The sequence below is a fragment of the Meleagris gallopavo genome, chromosome 12, assembly GCF_000146605.3.
Source record: "Meleagris gallopavo isolate NT-WF06-2002-E0010 breed Aviagen turkey brand Nicholas breeding stock chromosome 12, Turkey_5.1, whole genome shotgun sequence".
Taxonomy (NCBI): domain Eukaryota; kingdom Metazoa; phylum Chordata; class Aves; order Galliformes; family Phasianidae; genus Meleagris; species Meleagris gallopavo.
In genome coordinates, this window is record NC_015022.2 from 4,403,588 (window position 1) to 4,430,641 (window position 27,054).

Here is a 27,054-nt window from a genome sequence, read left to right on the forward strand (position 1 = left end):
ACTTTTTTCTCTTTTCAGGCCAGTATGGAAATCCTCTAAATAAATACATTAGACATTATGAAGGATTATCTTACGATGTGGATTTGTTACACCAAAAACACCAGCGTGCCAAAAGAGCAGTATCGCATGAAGATCAGTTCTTGCGCCTCGACTTTCATGCTCATGGAAGGTTAGTGATGCTTCTAAAAGGTATTTGCTTTAAACATTTCAGTTTTATGGGTTTTTTTAATTATAGTGATATATAAATACTGAAATATAGTTATTCATGTCTGAGGGAATATACTAAAATGCAATATTGGCAGTTCATAGCAAGTGTTTGCTCTGGTGTCCAGTATAAATGTTAAATTGCTGCTTGTAATCAGTCGTTCAAACTTGTGCTGGTAACTGTTAATGCACTTCAAAGATTCAATAGGAGTAGAACTGGGAACAGAATTTCAGCAGATTCTGACTTTATTGTGCAGCCATGGCATATTTGTTTACAAAAACTATGCTGAATTTTGAGCGGATTTGGTTTACTTGAGGAAATGCACGGTTTCAAATTGCATTCCAAACTACAAATTTGGCCCCGGAGTGTTCTGTTTCATGTGTAGTAAAATGGCATTTTTCTGTATAGCTTAGCAATTATTTGACATGGAGAAAACATAATTGCTGTTACAAGACTGCTTAACCATACATTTAATTTCTGATTGAAATTTCTTCAAATAGTGAAGTTGGATAGTCAGTGTGAGTAGTGGAAGTATTATTCGTGGATTTCATTTAGAAAGTGCTGCTTCCTACTTTGTTTTTTTTATATAATTGATAAGAAAGAGAAAGTAAGTTAAAGTATTTGTCTTTGCTTTTTTGCTGACTGCATCCTGTGCAACACCATTACCTTAATATATTTTTTAGGAATGTGTAACACCCTTGCTTGTCTAATTATTTCAGTTACAAAGGAAATAACTAATTCTTGATAAATATTTGTTATCCATATCTAGAAACAGAGGAAACTTGACAGAGCAAAGGTAATACCACGTCTTTTGAATCTGTGCTTGGAATGTTCATTTGAGTAAATATTCTCCCTCTGCACTAGCTTGTAATTTCTTGAAGGAATGAAGTGTTGCTATTGGAAGCATATGGGACAATGACTGAATTTCAGTGCACATTTCCAGAAGGCGAGCATTAGGGTGTATTTGCAGCTGCTTTAGAATAGGAACCAAAGTCCTAAATTTGAAATCCTCTCCTTAAATCCATGTTTTTGGGTGTGATCTTAATCCAAATAATTCTATTATTTAGTTGATAGTCACGCTGTTGCTAACTCTGCCTTATCTTCACAGACAATCAGTAGCCTTTCCTGCTAAATTCTTTTTATAATATAGGTCTTTGTTTTGAGTTGGCTTCTGATGAAATGGTTGCCTTATGGAGATACGAAACAATGCAGAAGCTGTCCAAGTATCTACTGCAGTTCACTGCTGGAAGTAGCAAATGGAGCTAGCTGGATCACAAATGTTTTTATGTTGCATCATTGTTCTCAAACATTGTTTGAGAAAACTTTCCTTATTTAATCTTCATCTGAAAAATCAGAGTATACGGTTTAAAAACAATCTCTTCAAAATTCTTATTATTGGAGGATTTAGAATAAAAATGTCTGGTTTAATGCCTGAATTCAAACAAATCAGCTGTTATTAGATGCTAAAACACTAGATCCATATGGCACTTAAGATCACTGAAAGTAGGCTATGAATTCTTCTGAATTATTAACTGTGTACTGTAGATGAGTTGATATTGTTGCTTTAGGAATGGTGCAAAATGTGCTTATTCCTGAAAGTCTTGAAGTAAGTAGGAATTTTTAAAACGATAGGGTTTTGTAGTTCATATTGTTTTAAAGCAGTACAGTTGTGTATCTCACATATGCCATTTTACATTGAATGTTTTGGTGTGAATTAATTTAAGGTGCCCTTTGGGCCTGAGGGCCTGAGGAAGATTCACGCAAAATTAGTGACTGCAGTGTTAGTATTAGTTTGGGGGGGGAAAAAAGTACGTAAATGGAATAAGCAATGCTTATGGCACTAGGCTGCAATACAGTGAAATAATTTAATGTGATATAACTTCATTTTGTATGTCAAGGTAATGTCAGCAATTCCAAAAATTATGTTGGAACATGACTAAAATTGAAAGGATATATTTGACTTTGTACGCTCAGTCTTGGTTGACTAAACCAAATGTGTACTAAATACATATTTACTGTCTTTAACTTACTGAGTATAGCAGAGCTATATCTTTTTCAGTATAGGCATTTGCAGTATATTGCAGAATATCTGAAACTGAGCTCCCATCAACTGCAGATGTCAAAAATATGCTGGATACTTCACTATTAGAAATTACATTTTGAGGACAGAATTTGAAAACCTTGCCTAGTGTTGGATGATCTCTGAGCTTTAGAAAATAAGAATTCCTGACACTGAAAGAATGAAGAAACTACCTCTAGGCAGTGTTTATCTGTGCTGTCAGCCCTTCTAATAACTTACACTTTCTATTTTTTTTTCCTGGTTTGTGCTTTGAAACACCAATCTGCAGCCACTTTGTCCCATTCTTGTTGTTGGCTCTGATTATTCAAGCTGCCTGTGCAACATGAGTGAACAAGTAGAATTTTTCAAGCGGTACTTAAACACATAATAACATTTTATTTCTAAATTAAAGGTACACCAAGAGCTTTTTTCAGATGTTTTGCAATTTAATTACCATTTTTCATAGGTTTTTTTTAACCTTAAACTATAATTTAAAAAAAAAAAAGCTGTAAGTTGTTGAGTTCCAAGCTGCTACTAGAACATCTGGTCTCTACATAGTCCTTACAATAATTGTTACTGAAAGTGCTTGCAATATACTTGCACCATCACTTCTTTGTAAGCAATAGAGATAAAAAGGCCCTTCATATGGTTATGCTTGGAAATACTTTTTCAGTTGTTTAATACTGTTGGATTGTTTCTATAAAATCTGGAAAATATGGACTTCAAGAGTAAAAATCCTTCTCTGTGTTTAAATTTGTGCTTAGAAGTCATTGCAGCTAATTCCAGGGTTTTTTAGCTCAACATATTCAAATCTTAAAAATCAGTTTCATAGGAATAAAGTGCCATAAAGACTGAGGCTGTGTCAGTTGATGCAGCTGGAACAACCTCGTCTTTAGGCTTCACCTGAGACAGTTTATCTGGACTCAGAAGTTCTGCTGTATCAGCTGCTGACCACCATTTGTGATTGCTCTACATAAATGCTTGTAGAGGCTTGCTATGTGATACGAGCTGTGCTGTTTCTGGTGTAACCATTTGACTTTTTTTATTCTCTGTTCTACAGTAATTTGTTATCCATTTTATTGCCCTTCATTATTTAGAGATAACAAGTTAGTTCTTTAATAAGATAGTTATTGACTGAGCAGGTTATAAAAATAAAGGGGACTACCCAAAGGGAGCTACTAAGTTCGGCTTTTTTTTTTGTCCACCTCGTTTTTAATTGTTAGAACCTGACACAGTATGTATGTTGTCAACCTTATAAATAGAGGTGGGGAGGTTATTTTGGATTAACAGGAAACCAGGTGACACAGAATTTGCATTTAATTCTCCCTACTAAAAGTTTTTACTTGGGAAAAAAAGAAGAGTTTATTCTCAACCCTGGGTAAAGATTAATCTGCTCTTAAAAATAGAAGACTGTACTCTTCAGGACAGAGAAATAATTGACCTAAGTTATAAGAGTGTAAACTAAACATGTAGCTACTTGTTAACTGATTTGAATGGTTTCTGTTATCTGAGCTGGCTTATGTGTTGACAGCTACGTATATGAAAAATAATCAGTGGCAGATTGTTTAAAATGAGGGCTGCATTTCCTTAGAATCTTATCTTCTGGAATAACAAGCTTAGCAGGTCTGTCTTCTGGAGATCTGGAAAGAAATGAGCGGCAATCAGAAGTGCTGCTATACAGGCATTAACCACAGACCTTAGCTGTGAGCATTCTGGTTGGGACTGCTCCCTGTTTTTATGCTATAGATACTGTTGTACATTTTTAATATAAATACTTACCAAAGGACAGTTCCTTCTGTCCACATCTGGATGGTTAATAGAAGATAAGTGCAGAGATTCCATCGCCTGCTGTTTCAGATATTTTCTTTAGTACAGGTAGAAGGACCTTGGGATTTGTCAATTAGATGATGATGGAATACATTGTGTGGGTTTAATAGTAAATGGGAACAGCGTAAAATAAATACATCCTCAAAAGTAGATATAGTTTATGAGTAGTAAAAGAAAAGAAAACCACCTAGTTTCCTTCTTTCATGCTGCTGATTATATCTTTCTTCATTAGTTTTGGAAAGCAATATATTGGCTTCCTATCAGTGTCCTAATATATCATATGTCAAATGTTTCATCATGACAGAATCACTGACCTTAGAAGGTAACTCATAATCAAAACAAATGGAATAATAGATCAAGCATTAATTCTTAACCTGTGTACCTTTTATATTCTTCTTGTCAAATGCTGTCAGCACATGCACATAGCCGCCTTTTAGAAATTTATTAATTAAAAAAACCCTGCTTTCTCTGTGATTAGAGCACAGAATTGAAATAACTGGAGCCCATGGGAAACTACTGTTTTTTAACTAAATGTGACACTATCAGCTATTTTTCTTCAGTTATCATTGTGTGCTTGTGAGTCTGATAGCCTCCCTGAGGTAGACTAAGGGAACATCAGAGTCTGTTTCCTGATAGTCTCAAGGTACTGCAATTAATGAGTAAGGCATGGCAAAATGTAGCTTTTAACAAAGTTAATTATGTAACAGTGTCAACAACTTTACCAAAAATTTTGGCTTCCACTGAAGAAGCAGTCATGCGGTAACTAAAGAATGCCTTGTTGCTCTATCAGTTAGCAGGTATATGTAAGACAGAAGCAGCAACAGGAAAGGTCAAATCTTGCTCTTGATTGATTTATTTCTATCCTAGACAGTCCTACTGCTGTGGAATGTCTTATGCAAGTTAGTAGATGTGGAAAAAGCATTATTTATTCTGGAAGCAATTACCTTCTGTCTGATATCTCACTAGCCTAGGGAATACTAGGCTACAGTGTTCAGAGTGCTAACACAGAGAACTCTATGTACACAATAGAAATGGTAGCTACAAAAATCCCCACAAACACCTTCTGATGCCTCTTACTTATTCCACTGTGGCTAGATTTGGAAATCAAGATGATTAATGGTATGGAGGAATCAGTGGTTCTTCTCTGGGACCTCCTCTCCATGGAAGAATTCACCAAGTTACAGATGTAAATAGGGAAAGAAAACTGAGACTTGTTCTCTTCCATATCGTTTTGAGAGGGATAGAGATTAGTTTACAGAAACCTTAATAAAGGGGAACAGCTACTGACTTTGAAGAAATTCACAGAAAAATTTAAGTAAGCTTCTGTATCAGATAAGATACTGAAATGGATTTTCTGTAGGGTCTTTGGAAATCTCTTACTGACAGATGGGAAATATTACTGACGTTGGTGGATGCATTCTTGATTTTTGTCTTTGAAAGAATGATGAGTTGGATTTTTGGGGGGTTCATGCCAGCCATACATTTGTTTGATGCAGTCATTACAATCTGGAGTTTCCACAGTTATAAACTGGCATCTTTCTTTCAGTGTAATTAATTTGTCATTTGTAAGAAGCATATTGGCAATTTCTCCTGTATCTTTTTAATTGAATTTTTTTTGTAGTGGTATTCATTTAAGCATAACAGCAAAGTAACCTTTTTGCACTTGGGTATTTTTTTCTTTTTTTCTGGAAGCTTACTGTCTTCTCCAGAAAATGCCATCGTAGGTGCTCTTGGTGGGATTACTAAATGTTTCAGCTCACCACCGGCACAAAACTATAGACTTATTCCAGTAAAAAGTCTCTATCAGATATTAGAGAATGGAGGAGAGCTATTCTAAAGTGTTGAAGATATCTGGTCTTTTAATTTCAGTTCAGACATCCTTGAAGAAAGTCTGATCCTTAGTAACTATGGGGAATTTGGTCACAGAAAACTTAAACTTTTGAAGGTACTGAGCAGGGTGTTACAGAGTAAGTGAAACTTCTTGAGCGAGGTTCTTTGAGTTCTTATTGCTAGTCTTAATTTTGTCTGCCTGGTCATTTCCAATTTCTGTTTTGAAGAACCATACAATATCGTTTAGCCTCTTGTTGCTTTTTTTTCCCTCTCCTAGAAAAATGCACTGCACATTCCATCCTGGGATGCTTTCATGGATGTTATTTTGTCATCTTCATGATCTGTCACCAAAAAAAGTGTTTCAGAGATAGTAGAGGCATTACTTAGTGGAAAATTATTATTATTTAAGTATGTAGGTGATAATATAACAGCTGTCTGTTGTAGGCCTTGCTAAGAGGATGTGAATTGCTTTTACCTGTTTGAATTTTTCAGTGAGTGATTCTAATATTCAAATGCATCTATAGTGAATCATTTCTTCATTCTAACAGGAAAATCTGCCCAGTTACATTACATCCATGTTGAGACCATGATGTGGGCACTGGCAGTCCTGGCTGTAAGCCTGAGCATCTCAAGGAGTTGCTGAAGTAATCTTCCACATCTGCTAGCCGCATCTCAGAATTTCCTAACCTTGTGGGAGATGCTCTCCTCTGGTGGTGCGTTAGTGGTGAAGCTTCTTGGAAGTTTCATTTTCACTGTGGCAGCAATAATAGATAGAGGTAGTTTGATTGTGAAGCAATGTTTGCATGGTGGAATAGTCAACATGAGTCACTAAGGAGCCCGTACCATTTTTCAAGTGTAGGCATGGCTTTTTCTTTATCTGTAATATTGTGTTGTAATGTACAATACTGAAATATTTATTACTGTAGTGTCATTATAATGTGCAAGTGAGAATGGAAGATATATTTTGAGTATGTTTCAGATGCATTAAAAAGTGGTTACTTTATTTCTTTTGTTATGAATGTTTGAGTTTCAGATGTAACAGTAAGTAGCTTGCTTCCATTTTGTTTACATTTTATGTAGGTTGCTCTGAAAGTAATGCCTCTTATTTATTTCCATGGAAACTTCAACAGTTAGTCAAAGCATAATAACACTAGTTGATAGAATAAATTCTCAGCTACAAAACACTATTCTGACAGTGCCACCATCATTAGCTGTGTGTTTTTGCCAGCAATGTACAAGAGCCTGCATGCTGTGCTCATGGAAATCTGCACCAGCACAGGTGACCTACTGTTGCCTCTGCTGAAGTGTGCCATCCACTGCCTCACCATACTGACATCCACTGCTTTGTTTCCATAAACATTCAGCAAGTGTCAGTGAATGTCAGTGGGTGCCATTTTTTCTGCGTAGTGGAATTGAGTTTCACACTTTTGCTTCATCCACACTTCAGTGTCAGAGGCCATTTTGTCAGACTGCCCCTCTGCTGCCATCTGTTGCATAGCAACAAAATGGAGTGGAATATTGGTGGGAGCGTTCAGCCTCTACTGCTGTACTACCAACATCCTCCCTGAAGTTGTGGGCCAGCATAGTAAAATAGGAGGTGTTGCTTTTGGGGCAGCCCAGGTATTTATATATTGGCAGTGGATATAAAATAAACTGGTAACTCTTGTTTGTTCTTCTTCTCAGTTGTCTGATGGTAAAAATTTCCCTTTAGTTACATCTGTGTCTGTCTGGAGGAATCAGAGCAAATCAAAGTCAGCATTTTAGATTTAAAGCCCAGTGTTCTTTAAACCTTGTAGATTTGACTACTTTTATCAAAAGCATCAAAATAGTCTTGCTTGAGCAAATCTTTCTAGGCTGTAATCTAATTCTTGTACAGTATAAATATTTTATATAGAAAAATTCACAAATTCTGTAAATCTCTCTGTGTGAAAACATTGGTTAGAAGTACTTTGTGCTTTTGTAGTTGAGGCTTAAGGACAGTTTATTATCTCTTTTTTTTCATTTTAGACAATTCAACCTTCGAATGAAGAGAGATACATCTCTTTTTAGTGAGGATTTTAAAGTAGAAACATCAAACCAAGTAATTGATTATGATACCTCCCATATTTACACTGGACACATTTATGGTAAGTACACCACTTTAAAATGAATTAAAGTGCAGTCATTGTAAAACACTGTAAAGTGCAAAACATTGTAAAACATTGTTTTAATAGTACATATACATACGAGTGTATATCCATATTGTTAGGTTATCTTCATTATTAAACTTCAGTAATGCATCTAAATAAAATTCCCTCCACTTTTATCCTCTGACAAGGCATACTGAAATGATTATTTTTACCTAACACTTAACTGTACATCCATAGAAATTGAAATTGAGCTGTTTGTGAACTTACTCTTTATAGAAAAAGTCCAATATATTTATATATTTTAAAAGTTGCATTCAAAAAATAAATAAAGCAAAATTAGGTACTGTGCTTAGAGGAATTGAAGGGTTGTGAATGTCTCAAGCATGTATTCAGTCCATCCCACATTTAAACATAACTACAGTTTTAAGAAAGCTACGTTTGAAAAGAAAAGAGTGCCTTGAAAGATACATTTTCCTGTGAAAGCTTTTAGAATTCAGTATACGCTCAGTGTTGTTTTATAATTGCATGAATATATGTATAAAAATAGCACTTGAATATCAGATTAAATGCTGTATGTCTGACACCCTTAAGACATGGAGTTCAGTTCTCTGCTGCATGCCTCTTAAACTTGTCCTTTATGCATCTGATCCGTACGGAAGATGTCAAAGTTGTTAAACAGAGGAACTTATGATTTTGGAGCAACTGCATTTCTTACTGTTGAATACTCTTAGTCTTTAAAAGTTTAGACACAATTTTCTCTAAGAATATCTTACTCCTGTCATACAGTATATTACTATTTTATAGTTCATAGGTTTTAGGCAGTTGGAAACTGCTTCACAGTCAAGATTATTATGCTTTTATCATTCCTTAGCACTGTCTGATTAAAACCTTGCATGGAGTGTATGCTTGAAGTTTGCATGGTACTGAATGCCTTTAAAAGGGTAAGGTTTTTTAAAAGTCACTTTCTGTCATTAACAGGTGAGCAGGGAAGTTTTAGCCATGGGTCTGTTATTGATGGAAGATTTGAAGGATTCATCCAAACTCACAGTGGGACCTTTTATATTGAGCCAGCAGAGAGATATATTAAGGACAGAACTCTACCATTCCACTCTGTCATTTATCATGAAGATGATATCAGTGAGTACTTCATTTTTGTGCTACAGATGAAATAATTTTTTCTATTAAATGTCAAAAACTATAAGCCGTTTGTAAGCATCAAGTGAGACTTCAGCTTGCATGTGACAGAGTGAATCGTGATGTCCTAGAGTGATTTATATGAAGTTATTGTGTGAAAGAGATTTTTGACAAGCCCAAGTGAGTTTTCCTTATTCTTCCACTTTAGGAAATTCTTAATAGTCAGGTTTAAGTGCATAAGCAGTGTATTTTCTGTAGTTTGTTTTTTTTGTTGTTGTTGTTTTGAAAAATGCCACCTTAAAATGTCCTGATTGCTCTTTCTTGTGACCTGAAAAAGAAAGGGCAATTTAAGTTCAAGTCACCATGCACTTAAAAAACAACGAATAAAGGTGATGCTTGTGAAAAATAAAAGCTTCACCTGTGTGTATGGGTTCAGAGGTCTTCAGATAGCTCATTAGAAGATGCAGTGTATGTCCTGCTTTAAAAAGCTCTGCTGGGCGTTGAAGCTGATGGAAACATATGGGGAATACTACTTAAGGAGTATGGCACGATTAACCTAGCTTTGAATGGAAATGCACAGAAAGACAATAAAATATCATGGAAATGTTATTATGCTCTTGAAACTGATGTATCAGATTTCTGCACTCTACCTACCTTTGCATGTATGTGTCTTCAGCTGGTACAAATTACATAACTTGTATAATTTTATGGAGCTTTTGAATGAACGCAGTACACCAAATTTAGTAACATTTTGAACACCACATGTTTTCTGACTACCTAAACGTGCATCTTCCTGCTACTTACAAGACTTGTAATTGGGAATGAAGTAACAAGTGGGCAACTGAGGATGCTATCATCTCTGATAGCAGCTATTGAAAGAAACCAAACTGTACTTTATGGGAGCAAATAATTTGATTTCATGAAAATGACTGCCTTGTAGAAGTGATGTCTGTTGTAAACGAATTACTTGAAAGCTGGAGAAAGCTAATAATGAACTTGGTTCATATTATTTTACTAAAGTGGATGGAACAGTGGATGGAAATATGTATTTTTGTTTATTTAGATGGTAGTATACTGCCTCACTGTTTTTGCCCTTGAATCTAATGTTATCAGAGCCTTCAGTTAGAAACAAAATCAGATTATCAGAGATGTCTCTGTCTGTTCCAGAGAATCACACTTAAGGAGCAGCATAATAGGGCTTCCGTATCACCAAAAGAATGAGCATTGCTGCTCGCTCAGCATGGTTGGAAGTAGCCCATCGTGCAGCTAATTCTAAGCAGTGCTATTAGAAAATGTGCTACTCTGATTAGTTGTTGTGGGTGCGGAGTCAGATGTGCATCCTTCTGATTCTTGGTATGCTTTGCTTTGGTATCCCATGCACCTCTGTGATTGCTGTGGTCTGAAATACCTGAAGTGTACAGCTGCTTCTTTTGCTTTCTGAACAGTCCTTTTGAGAATACATTTTTATGCCTTTCATAAGAGCTATTTTTGCATTGAACTTCAGCTCAAAAAAAAAAAAAGACTTTACAGTAGCTTTAAAAATGAAGGCAAACACTCTGATCTGTTACTGTATTAACTTAAGCTAGCTCTTGTAAAATAGAGGCAAACTTTTAGCATCTTACACAAAGGCAACAAAAATACTCACATTACTAATCTGGGAGAGAGGGGGAGGGGGTGGAATCTTTGCTTTTATTTGGGATATTTTTTGGTCAGGAGCATTTTAGCCTTTTGAAACAATATGCTTTTTAGTGCCTTTCAGAAATCACAATGCAACATATGATTAGCATCTCAATGAGGTCTTATTCAGTAGTTAAACAAAAGGTTTTTTTGTAAATGGGGATTATATTGTCAACTTTATAAGGCAGCTTTTGTCTATGTTACAGTGGATATGGTGGAAGGCAGCCTTCTATTCATGACTTGAAACACAACTTGAATGATTTCAGTATCTAAACCACTCCCGATCAAACAGTTTTATAATCTAGTGCAAGAAAGATGCAAACTGCTATTTTCATTAAAATGTTTTGGAGACTGCTTTCTTTAACAGTTAAGGTTTCATTGGGACTTCATTTACTTTAATTAAATCCTTTATGCTGTAAATGTATCCCTGAGTTCATACTGTAAAATACAAAACTGGTTGCATATTTCCTCAAATCAGCAGTAGACAGGAAAGCCCGTTCAGAACTTCAGGAAAATGAAATTTGTCATTTAATTCTCTGTTTAATTCTGTGTGGTCTTGGAGGAACTCCACAACTGAGAACAGAAGGTAGAAGATTTTGTAGTTCTGCGTCGCGTCTGCTGAATTAACTGCCCATTGCGGCCTGTGTATTGTTTGAGAACTTGATTTGTTTGGGCTTCTTTCATATTGTGGTTGCCAATATGATAATGAAGGTTTACTTGGCAGTTTTCATGGGATCTGTGTGACAGACTGCCTATTAAAAAAAACAAAACAAAAAAAAAACAACCCTTAATACAGATTTCCCCATCTGCTTAAATTTGATCTTTTGTTCTGACACCATTGCTCTTGCTAGTGTTGGTCAGACCGTGTGGCTATTGTAGGACTGAATTTTCATCATTTTCAAGGAAATCTTGGTATCATGTCCTTGCCCCAGATGTAGTATCCATTAAGTAGTTAACCTGAATACTCCACAGGTTATACTGTTTGCTGACGGATAGAAGCAGAAAATGTGATCGGGAGTCTTTTATGTCAGGTAGTGTCCTTTTTTTTTTTTAATAAAAATTCTTTCAGTTCATTTGAGAATCTATAGTTGTATGTATCATTAGTAACTTAAACCTTTCTGCCATTTAGTTAAATAAGAATGAAATTTAAAACTCTTGCCCTTGATTTTAGTACTATTATTACTGTCATCTTAACGTTGTGTCAGAATGTACCAAAATAGAGATTGGAAAACCAAAAAATTTTAACAACAGGGAGGAAGAGAAATGAAGTTTTAGTTTTACCTGAGGATTTTCTTTAGTTAGAGAACTGACCCTCTAATTCAGTTATGCCTTTATAGACTGTGGTGGAAAGTAGGCTGCTTGTGTTTTTCAGTTGAACGTGACTGGCAGCAGCCCTTCTGATGGTAAAGCATGTGTTTTCTCATGATCCATTCTTAGGGCTGTGGTGTAGGGGTAAGCCAAGAGCCAGCTGAAGGCTGTACTTCTCAAAACCATTAAAAGCACCGCAAGAACGTGGGGTCAGACTTCTGTCTCCCAGTCATCTGACACAGTGTAGTTCCTGTCTAGCTTCTTCAGCGAGGAAACTTCTGCAGGGGATGGTGGAAATAACATGTCTTGGAAGATGAACAGAGAACAGTGCCTTTCCAGTTCAGGAGTAACTCAGTATTGAAATAAGAAAGCTTTGTTTGCAACTTTCTCTGTAAACAAGACTTGCTCCCAAACTATACTCTAAATAACCTTACCTCCTCTTTTTAGCAGAGAGGATGCAAGTCTGTCATTTGAGTTTGTTTTTCCCAGCACATACAAAACCTTGGCAATTGCTCTTGCAGAATGTTTAATGTACATTTATTAAAATAATTTTAATGGTTATACTTTTGAAGTGTTTCTTTCCAGAAACTACTTTTTGAGGTGGGAAATATTTCCTTGAATTGCAGCTGGTCGGTATTGGAAATGTATTAAGGTATCTCCTAACTTCGTTGGGAAACAAGATACAGCTGGAAGACTGCTTAGCTTGTGTAATTCACTGGGAGCAATTTTTTCTAGTACTGTTCTGTCAGCTGTCAATGTTACAGAGTATGAATAGAAGTGTGCTGATAATATAAAATGGCATTTTATGCTGATAAAAAATATGCTGTATGGTCATTTTTTTCCGTGTGATTTCTGTGGATTCCTAGAGGTGCCACTTGGAAGAGTTGCTCTGAAGCTGTGGTGGATTTGCACAGGTGAAGTGTACTGGCAGCAAGACAGTATTGTCCCTAAGTCCTGTCCTTGTGAAATAGGCACTGTATAACATGCCCTTAGTGTAGGGATAAATAGTGATGTGAAAGCAGGCAATGAGAATTACATTTAAATTAAATGCTGGAGAATAGAGATGGGAAGGGTCATATCTATAATCCTTTGCTCTTGATAGCTCCAGTCTAGCAATGGGAGCCACAGTACCCAAAGATGCAGATCTCAGCAGTGATCAAGCAGTGCTGTTTGTTGGGGATAGCAAGGCCAACATTACACCAAATAGTTACTCAAATTCATGCAGGAATGAGGTGGCTTGTAGTAAACATTTTGTCTCACTTGGTTTCTCTGGCCTAGTGCTAGGACAAGCCATACTGGGAGGAATGTCATGAGACCACAGTTATAAAACAGTACTCTTGTGCAGTTAGAATTGGAAACATGGGAAGCTAATATGAAGAAAAAAATAAGAAAATAAATAAACTCAATTTGAATAACTATAATTCATGACCACTTGTGTAAAATAGTGAAAGGACAAGTTATTTAATAAGTGTAGGACTTTTCAAGCTACTAATGACTGTATTTCTGTAGTTGTCCCTCTGAAGATACATATTTCTTTTAATTTAAACTGTAATCCTTATTAGAATCAAAACTTGGGTGGAAATTGCCTTCCATGCAAAATAAAGATTTTGCTAACAACGTCTTTGGCAAACAGAAGTAAAAAGAAATAGGCATACAGTTTATTGAAGAAAAAGTGATTTTGTTTTATATTAGGGTAGCTTCTATAAAATTCAGGCTTTAAATTCACTTTGAACTACAATAGTGTATTTGGACATCTTTATGAAAGATAAAGTTGAGTTGTAGTATGGTAATGAAGAATATGCAGCTGCAAGGTTTTAGTTGCTCTTAAGCTGAAATTTTAAGCATGCTTATTAAATTAGGCTATTTCCTAATAAGCAAAGTTTATAATTGCTGCAAATATTTTGAACCTGGAAAAGGATCCAGTTTTCAGAAAATGTTAACTACGTTTTGTTTCAGCTAATTTATCGTTAACTAGACAGCCACATGATTTCTTCTAATACTTGTAAAAGTGTGGTTGGGGGTAATAAAGATTGGGAGAATACTTTATTTGTTAACTAATTTGTACTTTCAAGGTTATCATTGGGTCTAATGAATACAGTCTTTCAATTCTTTTTACTATAAACCTATATTGAATTTTTTTTTAACAGAACTCCAGTGCCTTTAACAGCATGACAAGGATACAGTACTCAAATCTGTTTCATTTTCCTCACATTTTAATGATTGAAGTGTGAAATTTAGAGCTGGATTATATATTGATAAAATAAAACTAACCTTGTCTTATCCAAACCATCTTTGATATATTTGATCTCAAATAATAATTTACCATTGAGTTCCATTTCCTTAGTCTTGCTATTGGTTCAAGCAAGTCTGTAACGATGCCCGAATAATAACTATTGTTCTTACATTAATACATTGCTCACTCCTATTTTCTTTTGATATCTATAAGAAAACAATTTTAAGAAGCAGTCATAGTATTTTTGGTTTGTTAGGCTTTATCTTAGTCAAAACAATGAATGGAAAAAGGCTGCTGCTTAAATCTTAGAATGCTTCCTTCAGAAACTATGTGAGCTTATTAGATACAAACTGAAAAAGTTGCTGTGATAAAGCTATATTTATTCTATTATTTATATTTGTTTTAAAATATTTTATATTTTGACACTTGTGCATATGAGTTTGAAACCTCAGCCTGGCTTTCCTCTTTGTAGAATATCCTCATAAATATGGACCACAAGGAGGATGTGCAGATCATTCAGTATTTGAAAGAATGCAGAAGTACCAGATGACTGGTATAGAAGAACCAACAACAGAGGTACTACACAGGCTATAATCAATTATACTGATTGGAAATTAGTGTAATAATTTCCTGTTTCTTTACTTGATTTCTTTCCTAGTTTTGGTCTCTGTGTTGCAAGGAACAACTACACGAAAATGTCTAACCTGAAATATTCTAGTTGTTTCTTAAAATAATGTTTCCAGGTTCTTTTTCTTACTGCTTCTGCTGCTCTGATGTGCTAGCTCCTCATCTTGTTGAATCCCATGTGGTCTCAGATTTTTTAGACAATTTCAGATGGAGTTTTTTTAGTTAAGCTTGTGAAGAGGAATTGCAGTTGAGAAGGAAGTTTCAAGATGACTTGATCTGAAATTAGTATGTTTGTCCTTGAGGAGCAGGAATTTTCGTGTTTTTTGTGGGCTACTCTTGTAATATGAGTGCTTCCAGTGATAAACAAAGCTGATACGAGTAGGAGGGTCTTAGTAGCAGTTTGCAAGTGCAAGTTTGAAGGGGTTCAAGTATGCTGCAGGTTGCCTGTTATAGGAGGTCAGTGGTTTATAGAAGCATCTTGCTTATCTTTTTAAAGTCTTAGTTTTATATTTGCCTTCAGTGTTGCGCCACTTGTCAGAAATTGGGGATTTTTTCAACAGTTTCCAACACTAAATTGAGTTCATTTTAGTTTTAACTGTATTCTGAACGTTTTGAACTTTTACCATCATTTTGTGATGTTCAAGATATGCTAACATAATGATGCTCTACGGTTAGTAAAATAGCATCAGCAATTTCAAGTATATTTAAATTGTAACTTCAGATGTTGAAGACATAATCGACACTGTGATGCAGCTCAGTGCTAGTATAAGTAATGTGCTTTCCCAGAAACGTCCTTTTAAAAATTTTATAGTGTGTTATCAGACCAGCAAATGCCATAACACAGGTGTTAGCACATACAGCTCTAAGTAATGGGCTTTATTTTGACTTTGTACTTCTGCTGACGTAACCAAGTTAATGACAATATGAAGTAACCTGTGTTAGTGAGGATGCATTTAAATCCCACGGCAATATTTTTTTAATCTATAAACAGTTTTTTCATCTTCAAAAAGAATTATGAGAAAGAAAAGTTTGCAAGATCACATGGATGAGAAAAATGTATTTCAAAGTGACTGCCTTTTGTAATAAATCCAAAATGCTTGGAAGGATTTGGCTGAGTTGTCATTAAGACAGATGATGTACCTGAAGACTATCTATAGTGTATACTCAATTTAAATCAACTTTCATGAAGCATTGTAAGTCAAAGAAAACTAATGAAAATCTCATTGTTCATGTTAGTAGTGTGTGTTTAGAAAAGAAATTATTGCTATGCTAAGATCATCTATTAGATCTACAAATGAATGTATTTGTTTCCCATGTGTATGCAGAAGCCTTCTGAACAGCCTGACAGCAATGGTCCTCAGCTTTTAAGAAAAAAACGTGCCACTCAAGCTGAAAAAAATACTTGTCAGCTATATATTCAGACCGATCATCTGTTCTATAAGCACTATGGAACAAGGGAAGCTGTAATTGCACAGGTATTTCTAAGCCCTTTGTTTAAACAATCAGCTTTTATTTTGATTATTTCTGACTAATTTTAATTAAATGAGCGCAGTAACATACGCAATTAAGTTTCATTTGTTCAGTCACCCTGTCTTTGTTACAGGCACTCTGGCATTACTGACGCATTGTTTCTCTAAAAGTACTCAGTATGCTGGTGAAAAAGGCCACAGACACTTATGCTTCCTTTTGTTAATAATTACAAATGCTGTTTGTTGAATAACCTAAACAAGGCTTGTCTGATTTTATTTTATATTTTTACTTCTTTTCTCTCCTCTCTTACTTAGACAAATACCTCCTGAAGACTTTTGTTCTGTTTGACAGCCTGCCAGGCTTCTCTGTTAACACTCATGTAGTCTTCTGTTTGAAATTTTAGCTCAGACTACTGTGAGTTCATAGCACTGAGTTCTGTTCGTGTAGTGTCTCACATAATGGAAGGTCAGAAAAGCAGTGGTAACTAAAGGCAGATGCTTTTCATTTGTCAATATAGCAATAATTGGAAAACACTTTTTGTTCACCATTATTGCTAAAAAATATATGTATCTCCTTAATTATACTTCTCTTGAAATAGAAAATTGCACTGCTATTTACAAATCTGTCTTGCACTGTATGTTCATCACACTATACATCTTAATTGAGTTGAGTCATGTTTTCCAAAGCTCTGAAGTCACCTTCAAGATCAGGAGCTCAGTGAGTTAGTGTTTCTATTCTATTGGAAAAGGTAATTGATAAGGTTTTTTTTTTTTCAGATCTGTTTTTCTACCAGAAATAAAAGAACAATGCTCAAAAATTTTTTTCCTCCCAAAAAAAGAAAGTACAATGCTTTGAATACAATTTTAATTATAATACCATTTATAGTAACAATGAGCTGAAAGAGTATCACAAATAGTTGTCTGAATTTCTAGTTAATATAATTATGTAAAAATAAATGACTGCTAAAGATTTTGCTTCCACCTGTTGTGTTAACAGGAAATAAATCACTTCATAACCTCGTATGTACAATGTTTGCCATTAGTGTTTACTTTTAAAAGGCCTGTTAGGACTTACATTGTGTAATAATGCGTATATATAACAAAGTATAGGCTGTGCAGTTGTTGTTGTTTAAGATGATCTATGGTGTACTGCATAGATCTTTGAACTACAGGTGTTTTGTTTTGTTTGACAGATATCCAGCCATGTTAAAGCAATTGACACAATTTACCGCTCAACAGATTTCTCAGGAATCCGTAACATCAGCTTTATGGTGAAGCGAATAAGAGTAAGTAATACTGGAAATACTTGCAGCTTCAACTGCATTGGGTGTTAAAAAGACCTGTTGTGTTTTCAGGTCTGTTCACCTGTTACTGTTTACTGTCAGTATTTAATATTGGGTGTCTTCGTTCGCTAATGACTTGCAACCCCCTTCATTTGATTTTGGTGTGCCTTGTCAAAAGCATGCTATGTCACTGTGAAGGTGCAGTCAACTCATACCAAATCAACTTCCTTCGTTTCATATACATGTTTTATTTATGTATATATACATATAAAATAATCAGAGGATAATTATAAACTTGCAGTATTGATAAAATGGAAAAACGAATAAGGAGGATTTACTAGACAAATTTAATTCTTTACTTTTAGAACTTGTTTTTCCAAACACTGGAATTGTAATATGTCTTTACCTGTAAATCTTCAGCAACATCTTCAACTGTAACGTAACAAGGTATTGACAGCAATAAGTCTCTTGGCTGATACTTACAAATCCAATTAAAATGAATCACTTATAACAGTTTGTTTCAATTTACTTTTAGATTAACACAACTGTAGATGAGAAGGACTCTTCAAACCCCTTCAGATTTCCTAACATTGGTGTGGAAAAGTTTCTGGAACTGAACTCAGAACAGAATCATGATGATTATTGCTTGGCCTATGTATTTACAGACCGTGATTTTGATGATGGAGTCCTTGGTCTGGCTTGGGTTGGAGCCCCTTCAGGTAATTGAATCCAAACCTTCAACACTGTGATATTAAGGAAGCACTGTAGGTAGGTTCAAAGAAGAAAAGTAGGAACTTTCACATAAGCTGACTAGAAGCAGACTTTTCGTAACCAACGTTTCACAATTTTGGTTTCATATGTTGTTGTTTTTTTTTATAATAGAAGCAGGATATCTCACTTCAGTTAGTCTTGTTGTCTTCCTGATGAGCAATACCTCAGCAATAAGGAAGAGCATATTTCTTTCAGCTGACAGAGGTGACATTGGGTGGCTTTTTATTTATGACAGGTACAAATGACCAGTAAAGTGACAAAGGAGGCAGAAGCATTCCTGCTGCATGCAGAGAGAGAGCTCAGAACTATGCAGTTTTCATTTTCTAGTAGAATAACCCTGCAGAAACTTTAGGTTTCTAAGTAATACTGGAAATATTTTTGATACATAAGTAAAACCAGGGATATTTTGTTCTGGGAGTTAACAGAATAATTGTGTAGATGTTCTTGATCTGCTGCTCGTAGTTTCAATCTAGTCATGTATTTTGGGTCTTAGTATCTCTTGCTATGTTAAAAACTATATATAAAACAATGATTTTCATGTATGCAGCATCTTGATGTTTTCCTAGGACGTATTAGTTTTATAAATCAGTACGTTTAAAAGTTGTTACTCTTTTCAATTCAAAGAAATAAAAATTCTTTAATTATAGCTCAGCACAAATTTAAAATTGTGTCAACTTCCACAAAAATTGAGAACGATCAGTCTTTTTCTATAGCTTAATTCTTGATTGCATAGCAGTTACTGAAGGAAGAGAAATAACAGGTCTATGAGGCTTTGCAGGAGTCTGGATGCTTCCATGAGAACATTCTGAAGAGCTGTAAATGGAATTTGAGTAATGGTGGAAGGAACATTATAGCAACACCTCACTAAGGGTTTAAATTATAACCTTCCTTTTCTGCTGCTGTACTTTCTTCAGGTTAGCTAGAGAGTACTGGATTTGTGTGAGAAAGTTTTGTGCTGTGACATCTGTTTTTCATTTTAGGAGAGTAAAATGCTCATATGAGCGTTCATGAAGTATTCATAGTGGAGTAAGTATGTTAAGAGAACACGTGAGCAGTGATTCTAGTGATTGTGGAAGAACCATTGGATGCATGATACACAAATTACCTGGGTAAATAGGAAACTGGGTTTATGATGATTAATTTAGTGTATACAATAGACAAGCATTGGGTGAATTGGAGTATGAGTTCCATAAGCCCTTTTTCCAAAAAGAAGATTTAACTGGCAAAAAAAGCAAGTTGCTTTGAGAGATTTTCAGATTTTCATTCTTAATACATGTACTGACTTAGGTTAAATGGGATATTTCACAAAAATAAAATTTTACATCAGAAGGCAAGGGAATTCCCTGGGGAATGTTTCCTTGACACTGTTTTTTAGGAGTAGAACAGCTGAATTTTAGAATGCTCACAGTATCTCAGAACAAACCTCAGTTACATAAAAGTTTGAAGTTGAGTAATAATTTCAAGACTTCTCAAAATAAAGTGTGATGCCCTTGAATATTGACCTTCTAAACAAGTCTGATTAACTCACACATCAAAATCATTTTCAGCTTTAGATTTTACAGTGAAGAGAAGGAATCACTTCTGCTGACAAGGACATGTTGTTAATCGTAGGCATTTTTTTAGTAGATGTTTTTGCTGCGACAGATCTTCCAAGACTGTACTGTACATTTTCTAATTTGTTTTTTTTTTTACTTAGTAAAATCCAAATGAGATGTAGATTGAGTCTACCTGTGTTGGACATTGCCTACTACTTGTCAGGTTCTACAGCTATGATAAAATCAGGACTTGTACATGCACTGAAAAGCCCAAAATAGATCTTGCTTAATAGCTATTCTAAAAAATCTAATTTCTTGTGTGAATGAAATCATTCAGTGCTGAGAGCATTAGCACGGATAAACTTAATCTCCTTTCAAAGTTTGGATTAGTATTAATTACGCAGACCTACTCCTCGTTTGTGAGGATCCATTGAGGTAGCAAGCTGTTTCTTGTTCCAAGTATCAGATGAAAGTGAAAGTGCTTCTTTTCTAGAGTGGTTTTTATACTTTTGCCTAAATACAGGGAGCTCTGGTGGAATATGTGAAAAGAGCAAACTGTATTCTGATGGTAAGAAGAAGTCTTTGAACACTGGAATCATCACTGTTCAGAACTACGGCTCTCATGTTCCTCCCAAGGTTTCGCACATCACTTTTGCTCATGAGGTTGGACATAACTTTGGGTCACCTGTGAGTATTACTATTGATCTGCTGCTTTCAATCACTTTGAAATGCATCGCTTCTGAGTGAAATTTTTACCACTAATTATAAGTAAAATATCATGAGTGCATGGCTGTTGTGTACAAAAAGCAAGTTGCAGAAGTAAGTCTTCTTTCTATTTTGCAGTATTGGTGCAAGGGTTGATTTTGTGGATTGTTTCTACTAGTTCAGCGTCTTATAAAGAAACGATTACTTTTTCCTAAAACTTTGTTTTTTACTGGAGACTATGGTCACCTAAATCCTTTAGATATATTTTGTTTTATACTCCAGCAGAGGAAGAATCAATGCAGAATTAAGATGATGCTTTATTCAACAAGAAAACAAAATTGTCTCCTTTTCTCATTCACTTATTTATACTTAGATTATTACCTAAAAAGAAGAAAAATGTGAAGAGTATTGAGATACCTACAATGACATTTTATAACAAAATTCTTCCTTCTGGAAGTTTAGATAGTTAGATTTGCAAACCAAAAGCATGAGGCTTTTTTGGCTTTGCTGGAAATGAAAATAATTGGGTGGGCTGTTCTTAGTTTTTCTTAAAGCTTATTTATGTAAGTTTTCTTCTCTGGAAAGTAAAATGAAACTAAAATGACAGAAATGAGTTCCTCAGAAGCAGATTCTTGCATATGAATACTTCATGTGCCTTGAGAAAAATCCCTAACACAACTGCTTTGAGTAGGAACAAATGTTGCAATTACAGTTGAAAATATGAGCATGTGAAACTGAAAAACTAGTCTCACTGAGTGAAATATCTCTTGGACTAGCTTTGAAGGTGGTTCTTTCAATTTCTCTGAGTTCTTTTTGATTCAAGAAAACATGTAAAAGTGAACATTTGATTGTTCCAAACTGTAATAATTGATTCTCACGAGTGTGTTAAATGCAGTGTTCACCTACTACTTTTGGAAACATAAATTATATTCCTGGAAAGTTGTGTGTGTCAGAACAGCATTGAACTTCATCTTATTCTTCACAGTTCATTTTTTTGTCAGTGTAAAGGCTAGTGTGCCAATCTGTGATACATCATACTGGATATTAGACTTGTCATTGAAAGACAGAAACAGATTTCTGCTCTAAAGTTGCTCTTTGCTCCTTCCTCAAACCAAGAAAAAAGATGGACTGTGTTTCAGTTATCTCCTTCAGCTTTTCTTCCACCCCGTTCTTCACCTTTTTATGATCATAAATCAGTCTCTTTAGAAGATGGAATTTTTTTTTGTCAGTGTTCGTTCTAGGACACGAATTTTCGGTATATGTTCTCAAGAATTCAAATAAATTAGCTTGAAAAACTAGATGCTTGTTGTTAATGTAAGTTGTCAATGTAAACTTTGTTTTCCTTATGCTCTGAGAAGCTGTAAGGAATAAAGAAGTGTTTTATGATTAACAAAGCCAAAATTTCAGTTTTGTAAAGCTACCAAACCCAGATGTCTCATGCGTATACAGAAAAACAAGAAGGGAGAGCTGTCTTAATAGAAACACTTTAAATTTTTGTTTTTCAGCATGATTCTGGAATGGAGTGCACTCCAGGGGAGTCCAAGAACTTGGGACAGAAAGAAAATGGGAATTATATCATGTATGCAAGAGCAACATCTGGGGATAAACTTAATAACAACAAGTTCTCACTCTGTAGTATTCGAAATATCAGCCAAGTTCTTGAGAAAAAGAGAAATAACTGCTTTGTTGGTATGTACATAGTCATCCTGAAAGCAGAACAGATAAGTTGTTAATATTAAGTTTAATCAGAATTTGTTTTAATGCTTTTTGTTTTGCTATTCACTTTACTGGAAGATTCAGTTGAATTTGAGATGTGTGTGAATTTGAGTCTTGTGTCAAGTTCTGAACTCCCCAGTACATGAAAGATGTGGATGTACTGGAAACAATCCAGCAAAGGTCCACAAAGATGATTAAGAGATTGAAGCATATGACATGTGAGGAGAGGCTGAGAGCCTGGAGACTTTATCTGGAGAAAAAAAGGCTGTGAGGGATGCTAACAGGATAGGTAACAGGGAGTAAAGGAAACAGATCCAGACTTTTCTTAGTGGCACCCAATGAAAGGGCAGGAGAAAATGACACAAATATAAACAGGATTTTCCATGTTTTAATGTGATGGTTTGTTTTTTGTATGTGCATGGTTTTATGTCGCTTTTACTGTGAGGGTGATTGAACACTGGAGCTGGTTGCCCAGGGGGCTGTAGAGTCTGTCCTTACAGGTACTCCAATCTGTCTGGACAAAGCCCTTGGGAACCTACTGCATTTGACCTTGCTCTGAGTGGAATATTGGACAATACTGTCTCCAGAGATGCCTTCCTACTTTGTCCATTTCCTGATTGTTGTTGTTGTTCTGGGAACATCGTGGTCAAATGCTAAAGAAATGTTAAAGGCTGCAGCCTCTCTGTTCTGTGAACTTGATGTAATAACTTTGTAGCTATCTTCTCTCTGAAGTCTGTGTGTGATCTCTTGGAAGTTTTGTGAGATTGTACAGCAAGTAGCTTTGGGACTGGGAGTGAAGTATTTCATCCCAATACCATCAGCTTTTTCTTTAAAGTTGTCAGACACTATGAAAGGGAAAAGATCCTGTTGCACTGCAGGCTTAGCATAAAACTTGTTCTTAGCACTGTAGACTTCTTATCTGTACAAGAAACTCCCATTGTTATCAGAAGAAACTTTTTATACCAAGAAGCTTAAATTGTATGAATGACTGATCTGAGCAGTGAGCAAGTAGTGCAGGTTGATTTACTAGTCTGTATGAAGTCCAGCATGAAGAGGTGCTTTCAGTCTCCCTTAGCTGAATGCTGTTGCAAGTCAATGTTTCCTTATTTGTGCATTCTTGGTACTGCTTTTTACAAAAATGTACTGGTGTTTTTCAGAGTCTGGTCAACCTATCTGTGGTAATGGACTGGTAGAAGAAGGAGAGCAGTGTGACTGTGGGTACAGCGACCAGTGTAAAGATGAATGCTGTTATGACGCAAACCAATCAGATGATAAAAAATGCAAGTTAAAACCAGGCAAATTCTGCAGGTATTGTACTTATTTGTTATAGTATACTTGTAAATAAAATACTTTATACAGGAGTGAGAAGTTTATCAGCACAAGTATGGTGTGCAGTTCTTGGTGCTACACTGTAGCTTGCTTATCTTGTTATTCAGATGACTTTTCAGTGACATACTAGGTTTATGAATAGAGAAGTGCAGACAAATGTGTTAAAATTTGATAATCTTTGTCTGAAATTTGTTGTGCAGAAGTCTGCAAAAGCTGTATGGTTTGGAAAAACAAGGCCGAGGTACTGTTTTCATAGTAGGGTACAAAAAAGCATTAGTTGCCCAAATAATAATACAAGGATATTCTGATATTAGGTCTGTCTTGGTGCCATTTCTACAGTATTGCCTAACTAGATGATGTTTTAAGAATATAAATTACTGGTTGTTTTTATCTTTTTATACCTGTCCTACAAATTATATTTGTAAACCTTCTAGTATCTTGACAGTGTTGTATGCACAATGACTTATAACAGCAGGTTTTAAGGACTTGAATGCTGTGGTGTAGTATAAGACTAGTTGTGCCTCATTGTTACATAACTTAAAACATATGTTACGTTTTTGCTTCATCTAAAAACATGAGTGGATTTTTTTCACATGAAATGGATGAACTTTTGTACCTCTCTAGAGACAGCATAAATTTTAACATCTGGTTAGCCAAGTATAGTTATTGTTAAAACTCTAAAACAGCTCAACTTTTTGATATAAGATACATGGTTTTGTTCTAATTAAACTTTTCTGCCAAATTATCCTTATCCTCTTGTGAGTGGAATTAGAAGTAGCATCTGCTGTGAAGATGCATTTGATTCTGTAGATGTGGTAGAAGGATCACTTTCTATGAACCTGTGGTTGCAGTGACTTTGCATGCCTTTTTTTTCTCCTTACAAATTTTTGTCATTTCTGTGGGAGAGAAAGGAAAAGCCTTCCATTGTTTTGACTTATCATTGGTTTCTAAGATTTTGTTTTATATCATGCTGATAGTGAAGTGCTGACGTATGTACTTCAGTACAGCTTCAGGAAGCAGTGGCTGTTTCCTGTGATTGTGTCACACATACTGGGATGATGCTCTGCTGTACCTCACTGTAAGAGGCTCAGCTGCCTTCATGTCTGTGCCAAAAAGGAGCCTAAATGTAATGATCAGTAAGTGCAGCTATATGGTTCCTTTGGAAAATTTTGTATGTAAACTGACTGATTTCTGATATAAGCTCTCCTTATCTGTCCCCTTCTCTTGTTTAGAGAATGTAAATGGTCTTTTGTGCAGAAAGTTAGAAGACTTCTTATGGATGTTAAGTCAGAGAGAGAAATCTTGACTTGCCTATTTTAATGAAACTGATACTGTGAAGCTGGTCAGTTTTATTCCTGAACTAATTTTTAGCTTGCTGATTTAATATTTTGTATATATAAACCTTGAAATGCTGTTGGTCTGTATTTATTTTAACATAAGATGCACTTGTAGTATTTTTCTAACATGTTACAAATAGTTGAATTGCTCCAGTGACTGATAAACACCTTGTTACCTCAAGGGAGGAAAAACGACTTTCAATTTACATTTTACTTGGCACAGATGAGAAATGTGCCTAGTGCTTGAGAAGGTTTCAAGATGAGTATTTCTTCTGGAAATGTTTGTACTTCTTCCTTTATATTCATATTTCCTCCTTTTTCTAGCCCTAGTCAAGGCCCTTGCTGTACTGCGCAGTGTAACTTCAAACTGAAGACTGACAAGTGCCGAAATGATTCGGACTGTGCGAGGGAGGGAATGTGTAATGGTTTCAGTGCTCTCTGTCCAGCCTCCCAGCCTAAACAAAACTTCACAGAATGCAACAGGCGTACACAAGTTTGCATAAAAGGGGTATGTTTCTTGTGACTACGTGCAACTCTGCAGTTGTTTATTGCAAAGCAGCATGCTATGAAGTGATAAAATTTCCATACTTAATGAAGAACAGCGTGATAATCACCTTTCAATAGAAATATTGTACTTGCAGTTTTCAGTCAAGAGATTAAGATGCTAACAAGCATCAGGTTAGCTGTAGAACTTGAGAAGGTTCAATTTAAAGTTTGTTGTGAAAATCAGGTGTATGAAAATGCATCTTACTTCCCAGCTACACTTTTGTACTTCTCTTGAGTCTTGCTCTAGTAATTTTGTTGCTTTTGTTATGCTACTGTACATGCTGAACTTGGTAAACATGCAGTTCCTCCTCCTGTGTGCAGGGATATGAAATTATGCTGAACCACCTGTAGTTTCCTAGGCGATACAGTCTGTGATGATTGCTATTAAAAACAGTTAAAAGTCTTTCGTAAGCTGATCTACATTTACTTGAAATGAGAATAAGCAGAAGTCCTCCCTGTAAGAGCTGTAACTGATGTTGCTCTAGCTTGCCGTTTTTACAGTCTGGTTTTTAATGAAATAAGTTTATAACTTATTTAGCTAAAAAAAAAAAAACTGTGAAGCTAGAGAAATAGTCTTATGCAGGTACTTGATTTTTATGCAAATTTGTAATAAACAGAGGCTTTTGTATTTGAATTTGAAGATTCATCCTACAGTGGATTTAAAAACGGAGTCTTTCAGCCACTGTCATTTTCTGAGAGAAGCTATTTTTGAAGATATGCTTTTGATTTATTTTTCTAATTATGATTGTGAGTAATTGTATTTCAGTGTGAATTGCAATTTGTTCCAGTGCTGTGAAGCTTTTGCAGAGTTCACTAAAATAAGATAGCGTTTTAGTTTTTATTTAAAAAAAAAAGTCTATCACCCTTAAAAATTCTCAGATAAGCTTGTAGCACTGAAATTGAATAGTTATTGTCATTTTTTATTATACACGCTTTGGAAAAAATTCAACTATTTATTCTATTTTTTAGCATCTTTCTAAGTTGGCAGTTATGCTTTCAGCTATTAAAACCTAATATTTCAGTGTATATTTCAGTATAATGACAGTGTGTTTAAAGGTGAAATTGGTTTTTGTCTCCAACAGCAATGTACTGGCTCTATCTGTGAGAAGTATGACCTGGAGGAATGTACATGTGCTAGCTCAGATGGCAAGGACGATAGAGAATTGTGTCATGTCTGCTGCATGAGAAAAAGTAAGATTTGTCTGGATTGTGTAAGCATGAATTTACCAGTAGATAGGAGGAATTTTGTGACAGTTTTTTTAATAGTTTTTCTTAACTTGAGATCATACTTTTTTTTTTAATTTCAGGTGGACATTGTATTTCGTGCTTTTTTT

At 35.3% G+C, this 27,054-nt stretch overlaps 1 protein-coding gene across 1 annotated transcript; it reads left to right on the top strand.

Annotated features, from left to right (window-relative positions):
- On the top strand, positions 1–27,047 carry LOC100545069 (disintegrin and metalloproteinase domain-containing protein 10-like). The gene is made up of 12 exons (XM_031555271.1): positions 1–169; positions 7,929–8,047; positions 9,029–9,187; positions 14,875–14,978; positions 16,355–16,504; positions 17,692–17,784; positions 18,317–18,500; positions 20,611–20,774; positions 22,298–22,481; positions 23,666–23,816; positions 25,499–25,682; positions 26,803–27,047. Exons 2-12 carry the CDS (start codon positions 7,945–7,947, stop codon positions 27,019–27,021), a joined length of 1,695 nt encoding a protein of 564 aa, XP_031411131.1. The 5' UTR covers positions 1–169; positions 7,929–7,944; the 3' UTR covers positions 27,022–27,047.
- Positions 27,048–27,054: the final 7 nt, after the last annotated feature.

Excerpts from the sequence above, each read along its gene's own strand:
- LOC100545069 (XM_031555271.1), top strand. The coding sequence starts at position 7,945 with ATGAAGAGAGATACATCTCTTTTTAGTGAGGATTTTAAAGTAGAAACA. Across the intron at positions 9,188-14,874 it reads TTATCATGAAGATGATATCA|AATATCCTCATAAATATGGA; the intron begins GTGAGTACTTCA and ends TCCTCTTTGTAG. Across the intron at positions 22,482-23,665 it reads GAGAAATAACTGCTTTGTTG|AGTCTGGTCAACCTATCTGT; the intron begins GTATGTACATAG and ends GGTGTTTTTCAG.